Raw genomic sequence first — 25714 nt, forward strand, 5'->3', positions numbered from 1 at the left:
AAACCCAGTCTCAATATATACCAAAAGATCAAGAGGATGAAAATGATGATCTCTGATAACAATATAATAAAATTAGAAGTGAATGACAAGGATAACCTCTCCCCCCACGAAAATCCCGTATGCTCGGAAAATTTTTAAACACTTAAAATAATCAGAAGTGAAAAAAAAAAAAGAAATGTAGTAAATACGTAAAACTGAGAACAGTAAAAGCTCCACAGTCTTCGGGGACGCAACTACAATAAAACTTGGATGTGTATGATGTGATTTTAAGTGTCTGTATTAGTGAAGAAGAAAGATTAGAAATGAATAAGGGTTCAACTCAAGAATTTCGTCAAAATCCCCCACTCCCCCAAAAAAGGGGAGAAAAACATTTTTTATTTTATTTTTATTTTTTAATTTTTGAAAAGGTTTTATTAATTTATTTGACATATAGAGAAAGAGAGAGGGAGAGAAAGAGAGATCAAAAGTAGAGCAGCAGGCAGAGGGACAGGAAGAAGAAGGCCCCCCGCTGACCGGGGAGGGGGTGCCCCTCCCCCCATGCAGGGCTCACTCCCAGGACCCCGGGATCATGACCCGAGTCGAAGGCAGAGGCTTTAACCCACTGAGCCACCTAGGCCCCCCTGGGAAAAACATTTTTATTTTTTTATTTTTAATTTTTTAATTTTTTATTTTTTTATTTTTAAAAAAGATTTTTTAAATGTATTTGACGGAGAGAGACACAAGGAGAGAGAGTGGGAGAAGCGGAAGCAGGCTTCCCACTGAACAGGGAGCCTGATGCGGGACTCGATCCCAGGACCCTGAGATCATGACCTGAGCCAAAGGCAGCGGCTTAACCCACTGAGCCACCCAGGCGCCCCCGGAAAAACATTTTTAAATAAAAACAAAAACTTACTAAAAGTAGAAATAGAGTTTAATGCACACCATCTCGACAGCAGTAACTAAAGGGTTAATGGAACTCCCCCCCCTCAGCCACAACATTTTATCCAGACCTTTCTGTGTGCCTTTAAATTGTCCTGGCCCTCCAGCTTTGGAGGAGGCCGGAGCCTGGGGGAGTAAACCCTTGCCTTGCCACAGACTCTGATGCTTGGGGTGACTGTCTCTGCTGCCCACGGAGTAGACAACAATTTCATTGTCCCTTTCGCTCTTCTCACCATCCCCGTGAGCTGGTGAGGTCATGTTCCGACTGCAGATTTGAGGAGGAGTACACCAGCGTCCAGGAAGTCAAGAGGATAGCAGAGGTCGGACTTCAACTCAAGGGTCCTGGATCCACCTCCACGTTCTTCCATTTTTAGGTGACCCTCTGCTCCTGGGGGTGTCTCCCCGAGCGGTGGGCCTGGCTGACCGACAGGGGTGTCCCCGCCTCGAAGAGGGCTGTGGGCTCTTGCTCCGCCTGCGTGGAATCCTGGCATGGATGGCTCACAGGACATCACAGAAGACAGAAATATGTGAGGAGGAGAACGCGGTGCTCTTATTTGAGGGCATGCTGGTCCTCCAACATTCTTCTCTATCTATCTACCCCTGTTCAGCTCAGCACTTGTCTTTTTTTTTTTTTTAAGATTTTATTTATTTATTTGACAGAGATCACAAGCAGTCAGAGAGGCAGGTAGAGAGAGGAGGAAGCAGGCTTCCTGCTGAGCAGAGCGCCCAGTGCGGGGCTCGATCCCAGGACCCTGAGATCATGACCTGAGCCAAAGGCAGAGGCTTAACCCACTGAGCCACACAGGTGCCCTCAGCACTTGTCTAAATAGCCGCTTGCTTATTAATGCACCCGTCAGCCAAATTCCTGGATCGTCAACTCAGCTGCAAAGGTCTGTTGGCTGAGCCCAGATTTGGTTTTTAATCCTTTGTTTCTACTTCTGGGCAGTCTATTGGGTTCTTCTCACCCGGGGCTGTGTGGAGGAAATAGAGCAAATTTTCCTCTTCTTCGCTCTCCCATATGGGTTCACCATGGTCGCCCTGGTCAACCCACCTTTGTTCTCTGACCTCCTGAGTGCCAAGCGAGGCTGGGAGGTGGCGGGGATCGAGGCTCAAGGCTGTGGGCGCACAGACAGTTTTTGTCATTCTTTTTTTTTTTTTTAAAGATTTTATTTATTTATTTGAGAGAGAGAGAGAGATCACAAGTAGTCAGAGAGGCAGGCAGAGAGAGAGGAAGGGAAGCAGGCTCCCTGCTGAGCAGAGAGCCCGATGCGGGACTCGATCCCAGGACTCTGAGATCATGACCCGAGCCGAAGGCAGCAGCTCAACCCACTGAGCCACCCAGGCGCCCAGTTTTTGTCATTCTTGAAGCTCAGCAGGAGGCCAGCTTCTCACTCCCTGACTCCTTCCTATATCAGACTCCCTGAAGTCCAATGTGGGAGCAGAGCCTTGCAGGTAAAGCTGGGGTGCCCTTGTTCAGAGGCGAGGTGCTCAGTGGGGAGGGGCCTGAGGCCCACTGAGAAGAGTTAGCATGGGAAGGGATTGATCTGAGTGAGAAGTTAGGGGAGCAGGCCACTGCTGGGCCCGCTCAGCGGTGACGACCCAGAGACTTCACTGCTGCCTGAGTTGAGGAAAGAACAGAAGACCCAGTTTCAGCTCCCCAGGGTGGGGGCTTGGGTGCCTGGATGATCTTAGGGAGATCGGAGAAAGGGACATTCAGTAAGCAGAGCCCTGGGGTAAAGCAGGGAAAGGGGCAGCCCTGGCACTTGTTCTAACCCAAAGGAGCCATCTGTCGTTTTCCCTCGAAAAAAAAAAAACCAGTTTATCTTTTTTTTTTTTAAGTAAACCTAATTTTTTTGCAATAATTTTAGATTTATAGAAAAATCGTGAAGCTAGCACAGAGTTCCCACCAGCCCCTCACCAGGTTTCCCTATGATGAACATCTCCCACGAATATGGTACCTTTGCTACCCTTGGTGACCCAGGTGTCACAGCCCTAGACCCCCAAGGGAGTCAGGGAGGAGAGGGCACTGTCCCTCCTCTGGTGGGAGCAGGAGGAAGACTCCAAGATCCTGGTGAGCTGGGGGGCGCAGGAGACAGGGGAGGCTGGATGGACCCATCCCCGGGGTCCCTCCGATCTCCTGCCCGCCCTTGTCACCTCCCGCCACCAGGCAGACGCGTCATCTCTTCATGCCTGGCCATGCTCAGCAGCTCCAAGCAGCTGGCAGTCCACATATATCCTTGCCCCTGCCCTTACATCACTCTCTTGCTTGTCCCGGCGAGTGCAGCCCTCTCTGGGCAGCTGGTTGGGCCTGGGAAGCGTGGAAAAAGCTGTCCTCCCAGGTGCCGAGTTCTGGGATCCATGGGGAGACGTCCTGGCCAGGGTGCAGGCAGCCCTGGAGATTTCCCTTTGTTTATTTCCCGGCTGGCCAAGCCCTTCCTTTCCTGGCCCGTGTGTTCCCTTAGCAGTGTCCCCACCTCTCCCTTCACTGATTACCTGTGGGCTTGCTTGCCTGTCCCCCTACAGAAAGCAGTGTGCCTCTTCCCAAGGTCAACCCCTGGGGGTGGTTGTTATCTCCCAAGTCCCTCAGGGTCCAAGTCGTCCCTCAGATGTAACCGAGGGGGACAGATGCCAAAGTTGGTTGCCGGACTTGAAAAGTTTATGTTGGTGTGGCCACCTTCCTTCATGTGGCTCCTTGGCCAGTATCCTTGCTGCTTCCTCTCTGGAGGAAGGACACCAGAGGGGCAGATGTTATCATTTCCAGGAGAGGGACCGAGGTCAACACCTTTACTCAAGTCCCATGGACATGCTTTCATGGCCCCTACCTCATGCCTTCGAGGCCTTAGGACACGTGCAATTTTGTGTTTTCCTTGTGTGCTTACTTGAATTCTGTCTATCTTTCCCTCCAAGTGAGATGCTTTGGGACTACTGTATCCCCAGTGCCTTGCCTCACTGCCTGGTACACAGTAGATGCTCAATCAGTGTTTCTAAATTATTGGAAGGACAAGTTAAAGGAAGAACTTTCATTCCTTCATTCAACAGTAGACTGTCAGACCCTTTGATGGTTCCTGGGAATAAAAGATGAATAGATATGATCTCCACCTTGAAGAAAATAGTCTCGTGAGGAAGATGGACATGTAAATTACAAGCATACAGTATGATACACACGATGCATTAATGGTGGGATGTCGCTGGTGCTGGGGGAGAACAGAGGTTATAAACTCTCCCTGGAGGATCAGGAAGGCTCCAGGGAGGAGGGACTTGAGGGAGAAGTGTCAGTGTGTCTCCTGGAGGGGTGCCCATGGGCAGGGTGGGGAGGAAGGGCATTGCTAAGCCAACAGGGACATCTGCGGGGACCTGACGTGCTCAGGGAAGGCGCACGGGAGCATGTGCGGACAAGACTTGAAGCAGGTTTCTTGGACCTGTCCTTTTACCGCATAGCACTTGGAGATGTCCCACATGGGCCCTCCAGGTTCTGGGTTCAGAAGGATTACATCAGCTCCCAATGAAGTATACGCGGACTGCTGATCACCTGTCACTCTCCTCCAATGACCGCCAGCCAGAAAAATCTCTTCTGAGAAGGCGTTCCCCATCCAAGGCAATCTGAAACAGTCTTATGAGATTTCTTGAGCCCAAAGCTCAAATACAAGCTATCTGGTCTGCTCCCTCCCTCTCTTCTTGTAATTCCGTCCAACGCACCCTGGAGCCGATGGGTCGTGGCTGTCTGCCGGCAATTTCTTGCAGTCCTTCCCCGGACCTTCTCTTGTTTACTTCGCTTCTCTTTAACAGGCTTTTAGCATAGGTCTGTTTGACTTCCAGATACCACTGCCTTTCTCACTGGTGGTTGTGGTGTTTGAGTTGTAGGCAAGATTCTAGAGTGCACACGTGGACACAAAAGGAGGGAGTCAGGACTCTCGGGGGCCAAGGTGGGATGAGGCATGAAGGAAATAGGGTTGTTAATAAGTAAATTATGCCAGAGGGAAAGGTTAGCTAACCCGTGGTGTGAGGATCAGCGGGGAGTCGTAGGTAATAACTTAGGGGCTCCATGGCTGGGATAATTCAGTTGTGTCTACAGTGGAGGAGGGTCTCATATCACAGTGACAAATGTCATTGGAAGTTGGTGTCAGCTCAGCCGAGAAAGACAGGCCCCTTTGCCTTTAAAGTTGGAGTCATCTCAAAAGAGGAATCTGGTAATTTTGACTTAAAAACATTTTCATGGATTTACTTTTTATGCTACCCATCCATACACCGTCCTCACCCACGGAGGATTCCTGGATCCCTCCCCTGATGTTTTTACATCAATTTTATTCTTACTTGTATCTTTACAGAAAATGGCACAGAAATCACAGGTTTAGAATACCTAGAGTTATTACATTTCCATATTTCAAACACTTCAATATCAAGTTTCTTTCTTCCCACTTCTATGTACAGTATTTACACACCGGGGACTAAAGTCTCTAACACTTCAAACCAACAGGGAACAAAGACATGGAGAAGAAGGGGGTTCCATGAACAGAATGAGGAAGAAATCAACTTTTGATATGGAATTAAAATCCAAGCTCACTGTCTCAGGCCTTTCTCTTGAGAGGTATTCCCTGCAAAGGTGGGTGGGAAGGGGAATGTCCAGGGCATGAGGGTGACATAGGCCTGGCCTGGGGGGTGGAGGGGGCAGCTGCGGAGAGAACATCCCAGGTGGAATTTCCTCCCATCAGCAGACAGGAAGAAGCCCCCAGTCCCCTATTCCTCCACGGTCACTGTGTCCGTCCTATTCTTACGGACAGACACCACAGCACACACCTGGCAGGTGCGTGGACCTGTTGCTTAGTTAGAGTCTAATCCTGGCTCCTGCCTTGCTCTCCTTTGAGCCCTTTCTCGAACCCTTTTTGTGGCCACTCCTTGATGCCTGTAATAACTCCAGGTCCACTCCAGGCTTCACCTCCCAGGGATGGCCTGGATCAAGTCGAGCCAAGATTTGTGGCTTCCTGTGTGTTCATGTAATGGCTGGATCGGGTTGGACAGGCAGGACACATGCACCTCCCCAATGAACAGCAAGAAGCTCTAGAAGGGTGTCCTGCACAGCAAATCAGAGTCGTGGGCAGTATATGGCGGGGGGGGGGGGCGGTCAGGATGCTTCAGAACGCAGGCCCAAAGGCTCTGGGTAAGAGTCTGGCCTCCCCAACAGTGCCCTGACCACAGCATTTTTGACAGGTGCCTGCTGTCTGCAGGGCACCGGCCCTGGACTCTACAGGTAGAGTGTCTGTGGTCTCATGCTGGGGAGAGCAGTGGGGCAGGCCGGGGGTCGGGGCGGGGTGGGTGGAGAGGGCAGGCAGGTTCACAAGGGTGACTACAGAGGACATGAGATGGAGGGGGGCTGAGGGGCTCAGGAGAACACCTTCCAAGTTTAACCTGGAATCTGGGCCCCATCAATGGGGTGGGGCAGAGGTTGAGCTTGGGCCTATGGGTATGTGTTTTGGGGGGGTAATAGCCACACTGCGGAGGCCCAGGCCCTCAGGAGGGAACAGGCCGAGGAGCACAGTTTTGCCAAAGCCTGGGGGAGCTCAGGGCACTGGTACTAGAATGCAGGTCCTCAGTCCCTGGTACTGTTGCGGCAGGTAATGAGTTGGCAGCAGTGGGCTTTGGGCCTGGGCAGAGCAGAATCCACAGGGGGTATAGGGCTAGGGAGCGGGGCTGGGGGGCCTCTTTCAAGCAAGAGAACAGAGTGAGGGGTGGATCTGGACACTGAGAGTCACCAAGGGGTTGAGTGAAAGTGGCTTGAGGAGATGGTTTGGGGCAGCAAGAAGGCTTCTGAGGCAGGGATGTTGGGATGAGAAGGAAGATGCCAGAGAGGTCAAGACTAGATAGGGGGTGTCTCAGCACGGCCCAAACCCTTGGCCAGAACTGAGTTGTGCCTGAAATCAGCCCCCGGGGGGGGGGGTCATGGGGGCCCCCGTGGGGCAGGAGGAGGGTGGCAGAGGCCAGGCCCAAGCCCTGCCTCAGAGAACACCTCCCAACACCACAGGCCCCGAGGAGAGCAGAGTCCTGGGGCTCGGGATCTGCGAGCCCTTGATCTAAGCCATGTCCTCCAGCTGCGGCGGACTCAGCTTCTCCGTGGGCCTGTCTTCGTCCATGGCCTCCTCCTCCTCGGGCTCCACGGCGTTCCGGGCCAGGCTGTCGGGCCCAGACACAGTCCCCAGCACTTTGGTGCTGTGCTCCTGAGCTCTGGCTCGGAGCGCGGCAATGCTGTTCTCTCTCAGTTCCTCCTGGGACATGGCCGCTGGAGGGTCGGGGCCCCGCTCCTCCGGCTCCATCTTGTCCAGTCTGGGCGGGGCCTGGCGCTCCACCTCGGGCTTCCTCCCCGACTCCGCGGCTGCCTCCAGCGACTTTTTGTGCATCCCTAAAAAGAATTGTTGGTATTCGGGTTTAGAAAAGCGCCTGGGAAAGCCATCTTGAACTGAAAACAGCAAAGATAGAGAGAGGCCAGAATTAAGGACGAGCAGAAAGCCTTACTTCACACACCGCAGTCACGCGAGTCCCAGGGGCCGGGGCCGGGGCGGGGGCAGCGGGAGGGTGGCCAGGGGCCGGGGCTGGCGCTGCAGACCAGCAGCTGGGCCCCCGGCCTGCCGAGGGCTTCTCCAAGTCAGGTCCCTGGGCACCTGGCCACCGCCTGCTCTGCCCCTTCCCAAGCGTAGCACGAGCGCCCCATCCCTCCCTCCTGGGATTCTAGATCATAGAAACCCAAGATAAGCTGGTGCCGCTGCCAGACATAGGCCCCGAGGGCAGGTAGGGGGAAGATGGCACGCGGAGAGATTTCAGGGGGAAGAAGTCCTTTGGGCAAAGCCAGAGTGGTGGCCAGAGGGTCCGAGGGGTCCCCCCAGCCCCCAAGAGAAGCTGTTTCATTCATCACAAGCCCACCTCTGGCCAAGTGAAGAGAAGGGTACAGACCCTGGGCCAACAGCCACACCCTTCTCACAGTACGAAGGAACCCAGGGGCCCAGGGCATAGACAGCTAGCCCCGGGCCCAGCATGCCCTGCCGAGCCTCCTGAGCGGATCTGCTCTGGAGTGCGTCTGTCCTGCTAGGTGGCCCGTTGTGGCCCGGTCTCCCTGCTCCAGAGCTATGTCCCCTCCTCCAGGGAGCCCGCTCTCCTCACCACAGGGGCAGGGCCCCAAGGAGGGTGCGGGCTCTTACCCAGCAGCCACGGGGCACAGGAGTCCATGATGCCGTCCTTGGCGGACTTGAGGATGGACTCTGGCAGGGGGATAGAGTGCCGCACCATGGCCCCGTAGAGGCCGTACTCCGCCATGACGCTGCTCCGGCCCCAGCACTTCTCCCGTTTCCTCCACTTGGCCCTGCGGTTCTGGAACCAGACCTGCAAGTGAGGATGAACAGGGCTAGGGGTGTGTTCTGAAGGGCACTGAGGCCAGGCCCTTACCCCGGCGGCCCCCTGTGCAGGTCCCCACTCCTTTGATTGCTGGGGCTGCATCCCCAGGACTGCTAGTTTCTCCAGCAGGGTGCCCTCGTTTAACTTTCCCCACTCCGTGGTACCCCCCTGGGGATTCTCTAGGCTCAGAATGCCTAGAAGGAGGTCACTCAGTCCTATAAGAACGTGATGGGTGAAATGGGTCCTTTCTTTCTTTTTCTTTTTTAAATCAAAGCAGTTCTAGGATGACAGGCAGAGGCCTCTGGGTCAAGCTCTTGAGATGGGCAGTTCCCAGCATGGTCCTCAGTTTGCTGCCGAGAAGCCCCAACCGGGGAGCTCTCTTGAAAGTGGTCGCACCTCCAGCGTACAAACAGAATCCCGGTTTTGACTTGCAGAGGGACACATTCCTTCCAGGGGCTGGACTAGCTGTGCATCTTGTTTGGGTCTCCCTCTCCACCAGAACCCCAGGGGCCGAACCGGCCTTGAAGCCAGGCTGGTGTGGACTCGGGCATCAAAGGGCATGGCATCCAGGTAGCAGGAACCCTGGGGGACACCCCCAGGAGGCCCAAGTCAGCCTCCTTTCAAAGTCCTCCTTTCTAAGTGCCCTCCAAGCACCAGCTCCCCACAGTTCTGGACTTAACCCTGAATAATAATGCAGAGGAGCTGGGCAGCCATCCCTCAGTCAGGCAAGGAAGATAAAATTCTTCTGGTGTGCAGAGAAAGGGGCATGGGGACCTAGGAGGGTGCAGTGGGGGGCCCTGTACCCCTGCATGGGGACACCCTGGAGAATGTTTCTCTGGCCGCAAAGCTGACTGGTGCAGGGCACGGGGGTACCCTGGAGGTGTCCGCAGAGCTCCAGCCCCGTGCTTGGAGCGGTCCGGCCATGCTTGGGGGAAGGGAGATTTCTCGGTCTCCCAAAGCAGCTTTCCTGAGACTTCCGGCAGCTGACAGGAGCCCCCAGCTCTGTCCCCCAGGCAGGTGAAAGGCCTTCGAGAAACCGGTGGGCTCTGGAAGGATCCCAGGCCCAACCAGCGGCCCCCTCCCGTCCGCTCCGGGCCCTGACCTCCGGAATGGCGAGACGCCCAAGGCGCCCCGGGAAGTAGGGAGATGAGGGGGAGAACAGAGGCGGGTTCGGGGAAAATCTATTAGTTTCCTCTGCGATTTCCATTCCCTCGCCTCGGCCGGGTCTCCCGCCCCCTTCCCTCCGGGCCCCTCCCCCGCCCCCGGAGGCGGAGGTTTCAGCTTTTGATGAAAAATTGCTCCAGCTCTATTCAGGAGGCGGCAAAAGAAGAGTCACCCCCAGGGGCAGCCCTGGGCTGATTGAAAAATAAGTTAATTTCTGTTTGAATCGATGGGCCTCAGGCACTGAAATATCACGGGAAATTAAAGCGGCTGCTCTCTCGGGAGCCGCGGCATTGACCCGCACTAATTAATGCTGGGGAGGCAGCGCGAGCCGCGCCGCGAGCCGCTCCCCCTCCCCGGGGGACCCCAAACACTTCTCATTTAACTAATTAGACGGGGAAAATTGGGTGTTAATTTGTTTAGGATTTTTCCCCCTCTTCCCCCCGCAGCTCCCTCTCCGGCCCCCACCCTGCGCGGGGGCGCGGGAAATGAATGCGGGGCTCGCCGGCAGATGGCTGCCCGGGTCACTCTGCAATCTTCTCCGACTTGATTGCTTGATTAGGTCGTTAGCACATTAAAAAAAAAAATTGCTTGCCGTCTGGCGCTGGCGTGATGAGTGGGACGCGCGGCAGCGCCTGGGTAATTTATCTTTTTATACGGCAAAGAATTTGATTTCAATCTGCAGATATATGGGGCGCCTTTGACACCTGTTTAACATCGCGCCGCTGACAGTTTAACCCTTTGCTGCCTCTGCTGCGGGGACGCCGGGGCGGGGGTTCGGATCCGCACGCCCCCGCCGTTCCCGCCGCTGCCGCTATGTGGCGCAGTGAGAGCCCCAGCGGCTCCAGGCAACCCCGGGCGTGCAACTGAGCGCGGCCGGACGCTTCCAGCAGGGGGCGCCCCGGCAGCCCAGCCTCGCCTCCCGAGGACCCTCAAAGAGTTCCGCGAGCGCAGACCGTCTCTGCCGGGCTGCGTTAAGACCCCGCGGTCCACGCACGCCTTTAAATGGACCGAAATGTGTGTATCCCTGTTTTGAAATGTCTCCGTTTGTAAATAACCAGGAACCCACAAAAACGGGAGAGACGCGCCCCAAGACTCCCCGGGCCTCGCCACCTCCGACAGAAAACGACCGCTCGGTCCACCCTGGGTGTGGCGCCGCCTGCAGCGGACTGCACCTTTGCCATCACCGGGTCTGGCACCTGCCGTTCCGGCTCAGGCCCACCTGGAGAGCTGCGAAGCCATTGTGCAGGGCCCTTTCCCTGGTCCGGGCCCAGACCGCCGCGGGGGACCCCTGCCAAGGAAAGGGTTTATGCAGTTTGAAAGCCACTAGATGGCTGCGCCTCGGGGACTACAGAGCAGAGACGATGAGCGATGCGGGCCCGGCCTAACTCGCCCATCGCCCGGGCCGGGCTCCGCGTTATGTTTAGATCCCTCCCCAGCGCCACCTGCCTGTCCCTTAGGCTCTCCAAACCCAGCGCCTGCGGTTTGTCTGGGACCTCTGCCCTGTCCCACCCCAGTGCGGATGCCTGGGAGGATCCGCTGTCCTGGCTCCGTCTGGATTCCGTGAGCGTTGGTGCTTGGGGCGGGGTGGGGGGGGTGCGGGGAGGGCAGAGCTCTCACATGGAAACATCTTTACTGGAACACTAAAGAACGGGGGTGCAGACTTGGGATTCAGATGCTCTCTGGGGTCTATAAACAGAACCATTTTCCTGGGTCTCCTAATTTGGGCACATGAATAACTGGTCTGGAGATCAGACTTTGCCCGCAGACATTCCCAGGGGAGCTGGTGCCAGCTGGTCGTTCAAACCAGGAGTCATGCGGACCCTCGGTTATGGGCTCTTGGAATGCTTGGCTCTCTGCAAAGACCAGATGCTGCTCCAATTTATGGAGGAGACCTGGACAGCCAAAACAATTTCTTTTTAGGACAGTTGGCAGGGAAGCTGTAGCTTGATGCCTTGGAGGGAAGTGGACAAGGGATTAGCATTAACCCTAGCACTCCTCATATCCGCTTTTCGCTTCTCTTCCTGGAAGCAACCAGCAGGTGCACAGAACTTGATGGTTACAAGAAGCACTGAAGCAGACAGTCCTGAACTGGATTCCCAGCTGCGAAACAAATTGCTGTGTGATCTTGGACAAGTTGTTTGTCTTCTCTCAGTATGTCTCTCCAAACATAAAATAATGTCTATTTTCCAGGGCTGTTTTGAGGATTAATACAATAAGTGAAAGTCCTAGAAAGTCCCTAGAACTTCCCTAGAAGGGTCCTAGAGCCCACGCTTATCACATAGAAGGTTCAAAAAGTGCTACTTACTATTATTTCAGTGGAGGCAAAGAAAACCAAGGGGAGGTTAATCAACAGCATTACCTGTCCCTCTGGCCTCCTCGGCAGGCTCTTTAGCAAGGTTGGACTGACAAATAATAATAACTCCAGGAGAGGGGCAGAGGGATAGAACTAACCTTTAAGCTGTATGGTTTTAATACAGCTAGCCTCAGTTTCCCCTTTAGGTATCCCGAGGGCCAAACGGAGACCCCTGCTGCTATGAGCACATTTCTAATGTATCCCAGGCCCTTGAGGCTCAAATGCACGAGAACACCCAGGCAGTGCCCAAACCTCCCTGCAAACTGGCTGTGATCGGGAGCTGGAAGGCCTTGGCTGGAGATCCTTGCCCTGCCTCTCACTGTCTTGGTGATCGCTCAGTCTCTCACGCATTCCCTTTTCTGGCTGCCCACTTTCTAGAGGAGACTGCCCTCTCACGTGATAGTCGGGCCTGGAACTCCTGAGCAGAACCTGTGTCAAGGCCACAGGGAGGACCAGAGCTCTGCCTTACACCTTAGGGTTCCCAGTGCCTGAGAAGGGGCTCAAAAGGGACAGCAGGCATCACCGGGTCTGGCACTCCCAGGTGAGATCTTCCGGCTTGGGAACCCAGGGTCTGGGTTCCTGCATTTCCCCTCAGAGGTGTTGCCGTAGAAGCACTTAGATGCCTCTGGCGGTCCATAGCGGGTCTGACAGGAGCCTCCACAGCTGGCAGTGAGGGTCCCAAGAGATTGTGCCTCCAAGGACAGACAGGACCTGGAGAGGGGTACTTGTCAAACAGGTGCTCTCTCGCTACAGAGCACACTGGGAGCAGAGCCAGCAACCCTACCAGCAATTTCTCTCACGGTGTGGGTAGAACAGCTACAGTTGTGCCCACGAATGGCCTCTCTTGTCATCACACAGCTCCTGTCCTGTAAGCTCCCACCCTGGCATCTCCACAGGACACCATACCCCCGGCTCCTTCTCTCAAAGCTCTCCCAGGAGAACCTCTGTGGTCATCCCAGGATTGCCAGCCTCAAGAAGACATCTTGTAAGATGAATGCTCTTTGTACATTCTGGTCGCTCGCCTCCCCAGGCCCTGCTTTCGGAGCTTGCCTCCTACCACCAGGCCTGGCTCTGTCAGCCATGTGGCGGGTCCCATCGCATTCACCCAGCTTTCTTCCTCTCCTCTGGCTGGAAGCTGATTAATTTGAGCTCATTGCAGCAGTGATTTAATGACTCAACACTCCACATGCTCTCAGCATTCCTGACACCGTATTTCAGCATCTCCCTTCCCGCCTCGGCTTCAGGCTCAGAGAAGCCGGGCCTTGCTGCAGCCTCTGACGTCCAGTAGGGGGCAGCTTTGCCCACATTTCCTGGCAGCCCAGGCAGCAGCCTTCCCTGCACACCTGACAGGTCATCTTGTCCCTCCTGCCGCGCTGTCCCCCCTCAACAAACTCCGCATCCTCCACTTATAGGAACACATATAAAACGCAGAAACTCCTTTCCAGAGTCTCTGACGCAGGATTTTTATGCCAGCTGTCCACGATCACTGGAGAGTTTTAAAGATACACAGATGTCAAGGACTCTACACCAAAGTAATGAGATCAGAATGGCTGGGCAGGGGGGCCCCACATGGGTTTTTCAAAAGCTGCCCTGTGATGCTATATCCTCTAACATCTGGAATAGAATCCCTTCCAACTTCGTTCCCTATCCTTGGGCCTGTATCCTTTTAAAAGAGGCCAATGTGAACAACACTAGTCCGAGGATCCAGGCCATGAGCTTAGGTACCAGAATTTGCCCACTCAAAAAATAATTTTTTTATGAGTGAGTTTGTGAGGTCTCTTCCTTTAGAACAATGCCTGGAACTCAGGAAGTATCTTTATGAAGGTTTGATACAGGTTCCCCCTGACCTTCAACCGTCTCTGCTCCCCCAGCTTCAAGTCAAAACACAGGCTTCAGATTCAAGAGGCGGGTGGTGAATGTGTGCGCTTTCGAGGCGGACCGCGTGTCCCCCACCACCTAGCTGTGTGGCCTTGGGCCAGGGGCTGTCCTTCTGCTTCCTTGGTCGTCTCCAGAACTAACTGAAGTCGGGCGAGCCCAGGGCACCTGCCGGGCATCACTCAGGATACATGACACGAGGCTTTATGGCACCTGCACCCAAGGCGGGGCTCACCATCACCCCCATCTTATAGGTGAGGAATCAGGGGCTCTGCAGGGTGAAGTCCACTTGTCCACTCACTCAGTCCCAGGAATGGTGGAGCCAGGAGGTGTCTGGCTTTGAAACAGCGTCCCTAACCACTGTACCTCCTTGCCTCTCCCGTGGGTGTTGTGTTTTCAGAACACCTAGCACGTGGAAACTGCTCTGTAAGTGATAGCTGTGATCATCGCTGAAACATGTGGAGACTTTGCTCGGGCCACCTGGGCCAGGCTATGTGACAGCTCACATACACCTTCTGGAAGGCAGCATTTAGCTAAAGAACTCTGTGGGTGCTCGAAGACTCTGAGAGATTCTCGGCTCTGTTTTCCTAGATCTAGAGTTCTCGCAGTCCCAGGGCAATCAACTGACTCCACAACCTAGCTCCTCCTTGCTGGCCCCTGTAGCTTCAGACACCACCCGACAGATGCCCGCCCCCCGCCCCCTGACAACTCAGAGAAGCCTGGCATCTGCCTACTGGGGCGTCTGTGGCAATGCAGAACAGCTGAGCGAGAGCCTTCCCCAGAATCCTCCACGCGCCTCACCCACCGCCACCACGGCCACGGCCGAACAGATTTTTAGACAGCCCAATGCAAGCAGCAGCTGTTCCTTCCTACTGGTCAGTAGTGCCACTGGGAGGCCTACCAGCAGGAGACGTTCTCGGCCCTCCACCCCACCCTGGCCACTTGTAATAGCCAACTTTGTGCAAACGCAGGCCAGGTAGGGGTTACCATTACACATCGACTAGATTGGCGAGGGCTGACACACAGACACACAGGCTTGATTCAGAATGAACACCAGATTCAGAATCAACACCCCAGGCTTACCCCGCTGGAACCCAGTTGGGTAGGGGGCTGATGGATCCAGGCCACCACGGATAAGGCACCAAACAGATAATCTGCTTATGAATGATTGAGCTTATTGTTAGTGTCAATGTCTAAAACCACTGGCTAAAATTCCTAATAGATTTCCAGGGGAGAGGAAGACTCTTCTGGAAAAGTAGCTCATGTCTCATTTCCAGTTCTCTGGTTGTCCAGTGAGAGAACACAAAGCTACCTAGAACTTATGTGGTTTCCTTTCCCCCCAACACACATCCTACCTCCAAGGGCTTTTCTTTACTGGGAGGGGTTTCAGGAAGTCGGGATCCCTGCTCCCCCTCACTTTTCCCAGCTTTAGCTATGAACCGCTCTGGACCATTCTACTGATGAAAACAGCTTTCACTCAAGGGTGTGGTCCAGTTAAGACAAACCCAAATCTTCTGCAAATGTTCCTCCTACCCACTGTTCTAGGCCCTGCCTAGAAAATCATCAGACTTCATCTCCCAGAGAAACCATTAAGCAGATCCACCCTTGCCTAGCGAGGGAGGTTCTGGCCTTGGAAAGGTCTTGCTGCTGATGAAAGGGAGCCCTGTGGCCAGCACAGCTGAGAACATCCCAGTCTGGACCAGTGGTTGGTTATCTCGCAGAAGTCTCTAGGAGAGGGGTGCCTGATTGATTCAGAGGAACATGCGACTCTCGATCTGGGGTTTGTAAGTTCAAGCCCCATGTTGACTGTAGAGATTACTTAAAAATAAAATCTTCAAAAATAACTCTAGGAGAGGAGAAGGGCTTAATCAGCCACACTTGCAGGCAAGAGTCCCCAGCCACATCCCAGACCAGACCCAAGCAGGAGCTCAGGGCAAGGCCAGCTGTCTGATTGTGAGAGGAAGGAGTTTCAGGTGGATGGAGGTGGTGGGGTTGACAGAAAGGGAGGAGGTGACTTTTTCTTCATGGGTTGGGGGAGTGGAAGGAAGGGAAACAGAATGGGGTCAGGACTAGAAGCCACCTTCCCCTTCTACCCACCTCTGGCCTTGGAGCAGACATGTAGCTGTACCTAAGAGATACCTGACACCACAGAGTCCCCCCTTGAGGATCCATGAGGACCCATGATGACCCTGCCCCAGAACACCATGTCCCACCACAGGCCCCTTCACGGTCTGCCCGACCTGCTCCTCAGGAAGCCACAGTCTGGAACAGCAGGCCAGCCGCACCATCCAGGTCTCTCATGTCCCCTCCCTACCTCAACAACAGTGCCCACCTCACGTGATAGGTGTTCAGCAAGTACCTATCACCTTAACCGAACTGTTCTTCACAAGGACAAGCAGGGGGTTGGAGATGGGGTCACAGGTATCCAGGAGCCTGGGGTTGACAATACCTCAGGGAGTGTGGAGAGAGAAGGACCTGGGGCTCTGTTACCTGTATCCTGTCTTCTGGAAGCTCCGTTTTCATGGCCAGCATCTCCCGGGCATAGACATCTGGGTAGTGGGCCTCATTGAATGCCTTCTCCAGCTCCTCTAGCTGGTAGGAAGTAAAGATTGTCCTGAGGGGAGCAAAGCCAGACACTCAGGACCCAGAAACTAAAAGAGAGTGTTTCAGAGAGGACAGAATGACCTTCCCCTAGCCTCCTAGACAGACCCCCAAACCCAGGGATGGCCCAGCACCATCAGACACAAACTCACACCCACACACACACACCACACTCACACTCACATATGTTCACACACACTCGTAGCTTAACACTCTAGGTTCTCCTTTATTCAAGTCTGAGGATCCACACTGTCCTTCTTGGGAGGACATTCTTTCAGCCTTCGGTGACACTTCATACTAGGGAATCTTTCTGGAAGCGATTTGGGGGAAAGCATGTTCAGACAGAAATTTTAGAAAGCTGTAGAAAGCCCTTCTTCTTCCTTCCAAGCACAGAGTGAGGGACTCACCAGATAAATAAATGCCTCAGGCCCTCTGGGACCTGCTTTCCCGTTTCCTCTGGAAGGCAGTAGTTGATCTTTTCAATGACACCCACGTTCAAAGTCCCACTGGAAGGTCAAAGGCAACCACAACCCTAGTGTTTGAACAGCTGAGACCCGAATCTCCCACCTCCTCACGCATCCCACTATTTTTTCCTCCTCACCTCCCCTTCCTCTGACACAACTTGGAACTACTAGCTCCTCAGAGTTGCCCGCGGATGCCCCCCCACTTCCGGTGCTCATAAGACAAGGAGGCACCTTCCAACCGCCTTCCAACGCCCAGGCTCAGCCATTCGTGGGGGTGGGGGGGCGTCCCATTCAGGAGGGTTCCATCCAGGTCACTGTGAGAGAACCTACCTACACAGCCCCCACTCTCCACAGAGCAGTCTACACTGACTTATTTGGGTCCTAACCTGTTTTAAGAATCTGGTAAACGCTACATCCTTTTGCCCTAGGACAACACCCAAATGAATATTCTCCAACACAAAATTTTACTTCTATTATCAGGAGCTTCATAGACCTCCTTTCCCCCATAAATCATACACACCCGCTGACAGGCACCAGTTCTTCTCTATTCAGACCTTAATTTCACCAGCTTCTAGGTGACCTTTATCCTGTACCCTTATCAAGTCAATGGGCAATATAGTCCTGATTCCACAAACCCAGATTGTAAAGATGGTACGTTCTTTGCCTGAGCCTCTGGGTTCTGACGCTGGGGACCAGCAGAGAGGGTTAGAATCCTTCACTGAAGCTCTCATTCTCACTCCCACCAAACACCAGGAAAAAGTCCCAGTGGAAGCCCCATTGGGTCCTTGTGCTGTTGTTGGCTTTAATGTCTTGAGGATAGATGCAGGGGATGTGTGAGGAAGAAAGATTCTGCCCTTTATAGAAAATGACTGGTTTGATTCTAAATTGTTTCTCCTATTCTCTTGGGAGGCGGGGAATGGAATGTTTATGTACACAGAAAGTGAATTCTTCAGAATTTTGAAGATCTGCTGGTTTCTATTTTGCTCTTGCCACTTACTGAAAGGCCCCGGAACAGATTGTCAGAATAAACAATCAAAGTCTTGAAGTCTTCTCAAAACTGGGGAAACCAAGGCACACAGGTGTTGTGGCTTGGCCAACGCCAAAGAAGGGAGGGGACGAGAGGTTATTTAGAATCATTCAAGTGCCTGCCTCCACTTGGGAGAGCCCTCATTGAAAAAACAAAAACAAAAACAAAAAACCAAATCTCGAATCCCCCAAACTTTCCCTCATTCCTGCCTCAGAGCTAATCTGCGTGTTGATGCTGGTGTGCTCTCCAGGGAGGCTTCTGCATCCCACAGATGTGATCCAAACCCTGCTCCCAGCTTAATGCAGAATCCCAGACTCTTCAGGTGCGTGCCGCATCCCGTCTGCAGAGAAGCTGAGCTTTCCCGGTGCAGGAACGACCAGAATCCCAGAGACTCCCAAGGCGGCTGCTCCATCCCTATTCCCCCTCTCCAACCCTGACTAAGCCCGGCGGTGTTTCATTACTAGACTCCAGAGGCTCTTACCTGAAACGCCCAAATGAGAGAAGTGCAGGAAAAAAATATTTTTAAAAAACTAATTAAAAGCTGCACCAGCCATCAGTAGCCATTCTGATCTCTCTAATAATCTGCGCTCTGCATACACCAGAAACCGCCTGAAACCGAGGGCAGGTGGTGGGTTGCGCTGTCTCACCCGGAACCCCCAAACATCTCCTCAGTGGGGAGAGTGTCTGGGGAGGACGGAGTCAGGAGCCTTACGCAGAGATCTGGGGCTGTGGATCAGCCAGTCCAACAGCCCACACAAGGAGACGTCCTGGAGCAAAAAACTGTTCTTGTACCCAGGGAATACTTTCTCCTGGGCTCTCCTTGCCTTGTGAACCCCTCTTCCCATTTCTGCACCGGCACAGAAGCCGTTCAGCCCCAGTGGCTCTGACCTATCCTTCCTCTATGGTCCCCGCCCCTGCCCTTGCTCAGGGGAAGCTGACACGATTACCCACCCTGGGATCAGGGAGAGATGGGGGGCAGAAAAGATGCTCTAATAAATATTTGTTGGATGAATGAATGTAAAAAAATGACCCAGGATCTAGGTTTCCGTTGAAAATAAAACAAAGCAAAACACAACAAAAATGTTGCCTGAAGAGAACGAATAAACGAGGTCACTGAGAAACCAAGTCAAAGTTCACCCTCATTCCAGCCCGACCCTACTGGGGCTTAGAGGACAGGAAGAGCCATTTCAAAAGGTGGGAACCAATAGTGGAGTTTCCAAGAGCTAGCTAAGCAAAAGGGGAATGCAGAAAAGTGCCCAGAGAAGGGGTGCAAAGAGGCTGGGAACAAATTGGGGAGAAGAGGATGGGGTGGGCGGTGGCCAGGAGAGCTCCCTAGGGGAGAAATGTCTCACCAGCCAGCAGGAACCTTGTGCCTTGTGGACACACCACCTGGACTAGGGTGCAGGGAGAGATTTGGGGAAACAGATCTGGAGGGTGAGCACAGGGGAGGAGTCTGGAAGCAGCACTGGCAGAAAGTCAGACAGATTTTTGGAGCTCACTTCTTTATTTCCTTAAACCCCCCTCAGAAATTCCTACAAAGAACTAGCAGGTGCTTCGTAGAACCCGAAGGGAATGTGCGTCTGGGGTGGGGTGTTACTTTTCAGGATATTCCTTTAAGCACCTACTGAATTTTAAAGTTGTACCAGTAGTACCTCTTTGAAGATTCATTTAAAAAAATTCTCTCGTAGCCGGTACCCCCATGCAGCCCACTCGACTCCAGCAGATGCTGGTGGGGTCATCCAGTCCACACACCTTCCCTCCCCATTTTACAGAAAAGGAAACTGAGGCTCGCGGAGGGAAAGAGACCCTCTCAGGGTCACAAAAGAGCAGAAACCTAACGAAAAATTCCCATCCGAGCGCATATATCACGCTCAAGGTGTTTGATCCGCTGGGAGCAGAAGGCCAAGGGTGTGGCTGAGAGGACAGGGATGCCGGGAGCCGGATGCGGGCCCGGGGACAGTGGGCAGAGGGGCCAGCTTGGGCGGGAGGTGGGAGCCACTCTGCCCCATCGAATCTGGGGGCCGCCTGCCTCTTTCTGGCTCCGGTTCGGCCTTGCTTTGGCCTTTCCTTTCTCCCGCAGAAGGAAAAAGCCCAGCGGGTGCCGCCTCCCCGGCGGCCACACACCATCCTCACCCGTTGTGGCTGGACGCCAGGGTCCCGGGCGGATATCCCCAAACAACCTTCGGTGTCCCCGGCCCTGGCGCAGCCTTGGACTTCTAACTTAGGAGTCGGTGAGAAGAGGGTTGGAACGACCCACCCCCCAAACAGGTTCTGGCAAGGGAGTAGGTGAGCCGAAGAGGTGACGGAAAGCGCCGCAGGGGCCTTACCTGTGTCGCCGCTTCTTCCGTTTCTTGGTCTGGTTTAAAGCCGATTTGGACATTTTTCGGTCGCTGGAGGAAACATCTTCAGAATCTGAAAAGCGGGCGGAGGCACATGCAGCAGAATGGGGGGCGCGCTCGGCAGCGCCCGGGGACGTCAGGCGCCCGAAGCCCGCGAGGGCCCCACCCCGGGCCGACTGCGGGAGCGGCCGGGACCTGCTCTGCCCGCCCGGGGAGCCCTCCGAGAGGTCGACTCCATCGCTTAGCCCCGGCCGGCTCTACCCACGCCGGCTCCCCAACCCGAAGATTTTGCACAGATTTCGTTGTAAGAGAGGCAAAGGCCCCAACGCGTTTGGGGCCGGGGCGGCGGTGGAGCGAGGCAGCCTCAGGGGCTCGCAGGGCCGGCGGGCGGGGATCCGGGCGCTGCGCCCTGCCCCGCGCCTGCAGCTCCGGCGCCCCGGGCTCCGAAAGTTGGCCCCGGGAGAGGAGCCGGGACTCAGGGAGCCGGGCGCCGGGAAGCGTGGGGTCTCCCCGGGCACCTTTTTCAGTGCCTGCGGAATGCGCCCCCGCTCGAGACTGGAGAAGCTGCGACGCGTTACTTTTCGTTGTCCCTCCAAATAAAAGTAAATAAATAAATACATAGATAACGAAAAATCGGGGGAACTGCCGAGCGCGAGCACGAGCCGGAGGCCGAGTGGGTGGGGACGCGCGGCCGGGAAAGCAGTCCGGGGTGTGCGCGGTGGGGTCGTCCCGGGGCCCCGCCTGGCACGGGCATCTGCTAGATTGTGGCATTTAGGTGGAATCGGATGGTGGCCGCCGCAGAGGCCAGGGTGTCCAAGCTCGTGGGGTGAAAAATAAACCCCAGCTGACCCACATGGGCTTTGTGGAACGGAGAGAAGAGGAAGGAACAGCAACTTTGGATACCAGGGCTGGGCCGAAGCGGACACCCGCTTCTTGGGCGACCAGCTCACGGAATAGAATAGGTCCCCGGACCGCGGGTCCTCCGGGAGGCCGGGGTGCAGGGGAGCAGCTGAGCTGGGGGCCCCCAGCCCGCGCCACGAGCTCCGACACCCCAAGCTGGGTTTCCGGTGGGGCCCCCGCCGGGCGCCGCGGCAGAGCGGGGCCCTATGCGGGGACCGGAGAACTGCGCGGAGGCCGGAAACGCTGGGGCCGAAACCAGGCGGGAGCCCGGAGCATCCTCCCGGCGCCTGCCCCGGGCGCGCCGGCCCCAGGCTCGAGCTGCGACCCTTCGGCCTTGGCGCGAACTTTTGCGGGGGGAGAAGGCCTTGCGGTGCAAGCGAAAGCCGACGGCGTGGGGCTTCCGGCTCTCGCCCCCAGTCGGGCAGCCGGGCAGCCGGGCAGCCTCGCCCTCACCTACCCGAGCTGGCCGTCTGGCTGGTGTCCAACGGCCCCGACGCTCTTCCCAGCGGCTGCAAGTGGACGTTCTGCGGGTCGGACAGCACTTCCAGGAAGGTGGGCTGTGCGTAGAAGCCGGGGAGCCCCCCGGGCCCCAGTAGCCCCATGCCGCCCACTCCTGCGGGACTGAGCACCGAGCGCGCCGCCAGCAAGTGCCCGGGGGCCAGGCCGTCGAGGGCAGCCCGCGGGTGGGAGTTGGGGGGCTCCTTGTTCAAACCCAGGATCTCCTGAATGCCGAACCCCGTGCACCTGGCCGGGGCGCCCCCCGAGGTACTCTTGGCCACTGTCTCGGATTTGGGCTTGCTCAGCGCTTCCCCCGCTTTCCCCGTCATCTCCCGGCTCTTTGGAGGGGCTGAGGCCGCAGGTCTTTTGCTCCCCCCACCCCCCCGCCGGGCTCCCCGCTTCGCGAAGTTGGTCCCAGGTGCCCCCTCCGGTGTCTAATGCTCTGGAGCCCCAAGGAGATTCCCCTTTTATCCAACCAGGCGGCAGCCCAAGTGGGGTCAGAGCTGAGCAGCCAATCACCGGGGCCAGGAGCATTAGGAATTCCAAAAAGCTGGCAGCTCCCGCCGCAGGCAGCACCGAGGGGCCAGGGCGCTGGGGACCGGGCACCGGGTGGACTCGGCAGGACGCCCATGGGCACAGACCCCAGGGGCTGAAATGAGACAACAAGGTTCAGGACTGTTCCAGGAGGCTGGGTGGCTTGGGATTCTGGGGAGAGCCTGGCTGGGACATGTCCCTGGGGTGGGGTGGGAGGTTAGGCGAAGGGCCAATGTTAGAGACTGGGGGTCCTCCCTCCCTTGAGTCCAGTACAGACTGACAAGGTCAAAGAAGACCAAGTATGGGATCCTTGTGTAAAAGGCAGGCAAGGAAGGGAGCAAGTGCCCTGGACAGGCTGTGTGGTGGCAAGGGGCGAAAAAAGGGGTCAGCGTGTGATGAGGGAGAGGTATGGGTGGGAAGAGCTCCACACTTGCCTTGCAGCACAGGATAAAGTGCCTAGTTCAGAACAACTACTCAGTAAATCTTGGCCCAATGAATAAAGGAAAGATAAAGGAGTCAGGAGAAGGAGTTCCTGGTGGGCTAGAACAATGGTGATTTCTTTTGGTGAAAAACCATGGGCATCTGAAGATCTTCCAAGAGTAAGCAGGAATGTTCCCAACTTCGTGGAAGGCCTTCATGTACTCTGCCACCCATTCATTCAGCTAATGCGTGTTGAGCCCCTTACCAGCTCTGAGCTGGGAGCTAGGGGTCCCGCTGTAAATCAGGTCTGCGATACATCCGAGTTCACTGAGCAGACAGAACGGAGAAGATGGGATTGTCCATGCGAGGGAGCAGGCTGGAGAGAGGGTGTTAGAGGCAATTAATTAAAAGATAACCTTCTGTCCCCAGCTGAGAAGGATCCCTTGACTAACTCCTGTGTTGGAAGTTGCAAGAATTGCAGCCAACGGGGCCAGCTGAAAAGTGATGGGAGGCAGGGCCCTACCTGGAGAAAAGCCTGAATTCCCAGGGTAGGCAGTGGAGTCACTGGTGTCCTGCTTGAGGGCTCTTTGGGGAGCAGGATCCCCTAGGGCCAAATGTGTCAGGTGAAGGTGATTACACACACACACACACACACACACACACACACACACACCGTGGACCTCTGTGTACCAGCATTCCACCAGCTCAGCTAATTCTTCTGTGACATTCTTGGGGCTAGGGACTGTCTTACTTCCCTTGGCATTCCCTTCTTTCCGGTCTCTAATACACACTAGGTTTTAAATCAATCTTTCTTGCTAGCTTTCTTTGATATGTGTATTTATTTATTTTTTTTAAAGATTTTATTTATTTATTCGACAGACAGAGATCACAAGTAGGCAGAGGAGGCAGGCAGAGAGAGAGGAGGAAGCAGGTTCCCTGCTGAGCAGAAAGCCTGATGCGGGGCTCGATCCCAGAACCCTGGAATCATGACCCAAGCCAAAGGCAGAGGCTTTAACCCACTGAGCCACCCAGGCGCCCCTCTTTCTAGGTTTCTTAAGAGGAGTACCTCTTATTTCCTTGTTTCACAAATAAGTTTGGTTAATTTGATTGCTTTAAATATTTCTTGAATTACAGTCACCCTATGAGGCAAGGTAAAGACAGGGTTGGTTGCTTTAGGCCAAGACTGGAAAACCAGACTAGGGGAGAGATTCCATTGAGGATTTCTTGGCTAGTCAGCTGCAAACCCCCAAATGAATGGAAAGCTCCTCACCCAGCCTGCAGCCAAGGTGTCTGGTACCCTTTGCGGTTGCCATGAGGCCAAAGGAACAGCAGAGAGGGAACCCCAGGGAGGCTGGAAACTGAGGCCTGGCTCTCAGGGCTGGTATGAAATAGGTCTCCACTCACTCCAGCCGGGTCCACACAAGAACTGGAACTGGGCTGGGGGGCTTCTCTGTGCAGGTGTCTGGGACAGGTGCACTGTACACCCCGAGGGCTCCCTCCTTGTCCAGTAATAATGCCATTTGTACTGTACACTTGTGTCGCTCAGCCCCTTTGTGTGGCATGACCTCTGTCCTCACAAGAACCCTGTTGATATCTTTGTTTCACATCTGAAAGTTGACATAGCTAGTCTTGTTTTTTCTTTTTCTTTTCATTCTCTTTTCTTTTTTCTTTTTTAAGTATAGTTGACATATATGGCATAGCTGCTCTTACGTGCAAGGTGCCCACTCGAGGATACGCAATCTTGAGGCGTCCCTCACCTTGTGGTCTATGGGGCTGGGTTCCATGTGGCGCCACTCACACAGACAACAATGTGAGGGGCACCCCCTAGAGGTGTGCAAACCAATGGCTTTGACTCAAGTAAGAATTTCTTCTCTTTTCTTTCTTTTTAAAGATTTTATTTGTTTATTTGAGAGAGAGAACAGAGCAAGAGAGAAAGCACAAGCTGGGGGCAGAGGTGGAGGGAGAGAGAGAGAGAGAGGGAGAAACAGGCTTCCCACTGAGCAGGGAGCCCCACGCGGGGCTGGATCCCAGGACCCCCGGATCATGACCTGAGCTGGAGGCAGACATTCAACTGACTGAACCACTCAGGTGCCCTTCAGGTAAGAATTTCTATCCCCATTTTATGAATATGGAAACTTAAGTGTCCAGAGAGGTTAGGTAACCTGTCCCAAATGACCTAGCTAGTAAGTGACAGAGGCCAGACTCATCCTCGAGTCTGGTGTCAAAAGCGGTTGCATTTTGACTTCCTCCCTCTCTTGGCCTCCTCTCCAAGCCAGCCTCCCCTGGGAGGATGAATGGGGATGCTATGTTTATGGCATCTGTCCTGTCGCTTACTTATCACGGGACATCCACCATGAGCCAGATGCCAGCCAGTGGGCAAGGATGCGAGTGAAGGAAAACAAGTGTGTGCATGATGGAATCTTGGCTCTTGCCAGGAGATGAGGATGAAAAATCTCTTGACCAAACCCAGTATCTGAAGCTGCCAGTTGCCTGCCCCAAGGAGATAGTTATGACCTTGACCAAGGAGGTTGAGGATGGGGGCAACCCCAGGCCCTCTGAGAGACACCTTTCCAGAGACTGCAGGCTGTGTGCGGGGTGGGGGGGGGGTCGAGCATCAACCCTTAGGCCTGAACACCTGACAGCCTCCTGGCAGGGGTGGGTGCTAAGAATTTGGGTTATAGATGGGGGGAGTGAAATGTCCCCTTTTGGAGACATTTAGCTAGGTCACACTGGATCCAAATCCTGGTTCTGCTACCTAACAGCTTTGGGGCTTCGAGTCAACCATTAAATTCTCTCTTAGCTTTGATGGCTTTACCTATAAAACAGCCTGATACTGGATTTGGGGACACCCCTGACCCCCTGAGTTAGCACTGCAGTCAAGTGATCAGCTGAACTCTAGAGCCAGATTTCCACGTTCAGACTCCTTCTCTATCACCTATTTAATGACCCTGGGAGTTACCCAACTTCTCTCTGCCTTCTGTGCCTCAGTTTCCTCATCCACAAAACGGGGGTAATGGTAGTACCTACCCCTTAGGATTGTCAGGAAGATTACAAATGTGCACAAAGCTCTACTGTGAGTGTACAAATTAAGGTTCTTTTTTCCCCATAACTTTCGAATATTGACATAGTTTGCTATATGATATTTTAGGAACAAAATAAGGTTTCTTGTGAGTGTTGGTTATTATTATCCTCATGCAGGAGGATGTGGTACTTGGGACTGGCAATATGTAGGGAACAGGATGGA

The 25714-nt window shown here is 54.5% G+C and overlaps 1 protein-coding gene across 1 annotated transcript; it reads right to left on the minus strand.

Moving 5' to 3' along the window:
• Positions 1–6943: 6943 nt before the first annotated feature.
• Positions 6944–21853, minus strand: VSX2 (visual system homeobox 2). The gene is made up of 5 exons (XM_004739279.3): positions 21476–21853; positions 20107–20191; positions 16178–16301; positions 8103–8283; positions 6944–7309 (listed from the first exon to the last, which is right to left on the minus strand). The coding sequence occupies exons 1-5, from the start codon at positions 21843–21845 to the stop codon at positions 6984–6986; spliced, it is 1086 nt and encodes a 361-aa protein (XP_004739336.1). The 5' UTR covers positions 21846–21853; the 3' UTR covers positions 6944–6983.
• Positions 21854–25714: the final 3861 nt, after the last annotated feature.

The sequence above is a fragment of the Mustela putorius genome, unplaced genomic scaffold (genome assembly GCF_011764305.1).
Source record: "Mustela putorius furo isolate JIRA1106 unplaced genomic scaffold, ASM1176430v1.1 tig00000129_pilon_pilon_pilon, whole genome shotgun sequence".
Classification (NCBI taxonomy): domain Eukaryota; kingdom Metazoa; phylum Chordata; class Mammalia; order Carnivora; family Mustelidae; genus Mustela; species Mustela putorius.

What these genes read in the sequence shown, in the direction of transcription:
- VSX2 (XM_004739279.3), bottom strand. Translation starts at nt 21,845, where the DNA reads ATGACGGGGAAAGCGGGGGAAGCGCTGAGCAAGCCCAAATCCGAGACA. An exon ending in CGGAAGAAGCGGCGACACAG is followed by an intron (nt 16,302 to 20,106) that starts GTAAGGCCCCTG and finishes TGCTCCCCTCAG; the next exon opens with GACAATCTTTACTTCCTACC. An exon ending in CTGTGCCCCGTGGCTGCTGG is followed by an intron (nt 7,310 to 8,102) that starts GTAAGAGCCCGC and finishes AATTCTTTTTAG; the next exon opens with GGATGCACAAAAAGTCGCTG.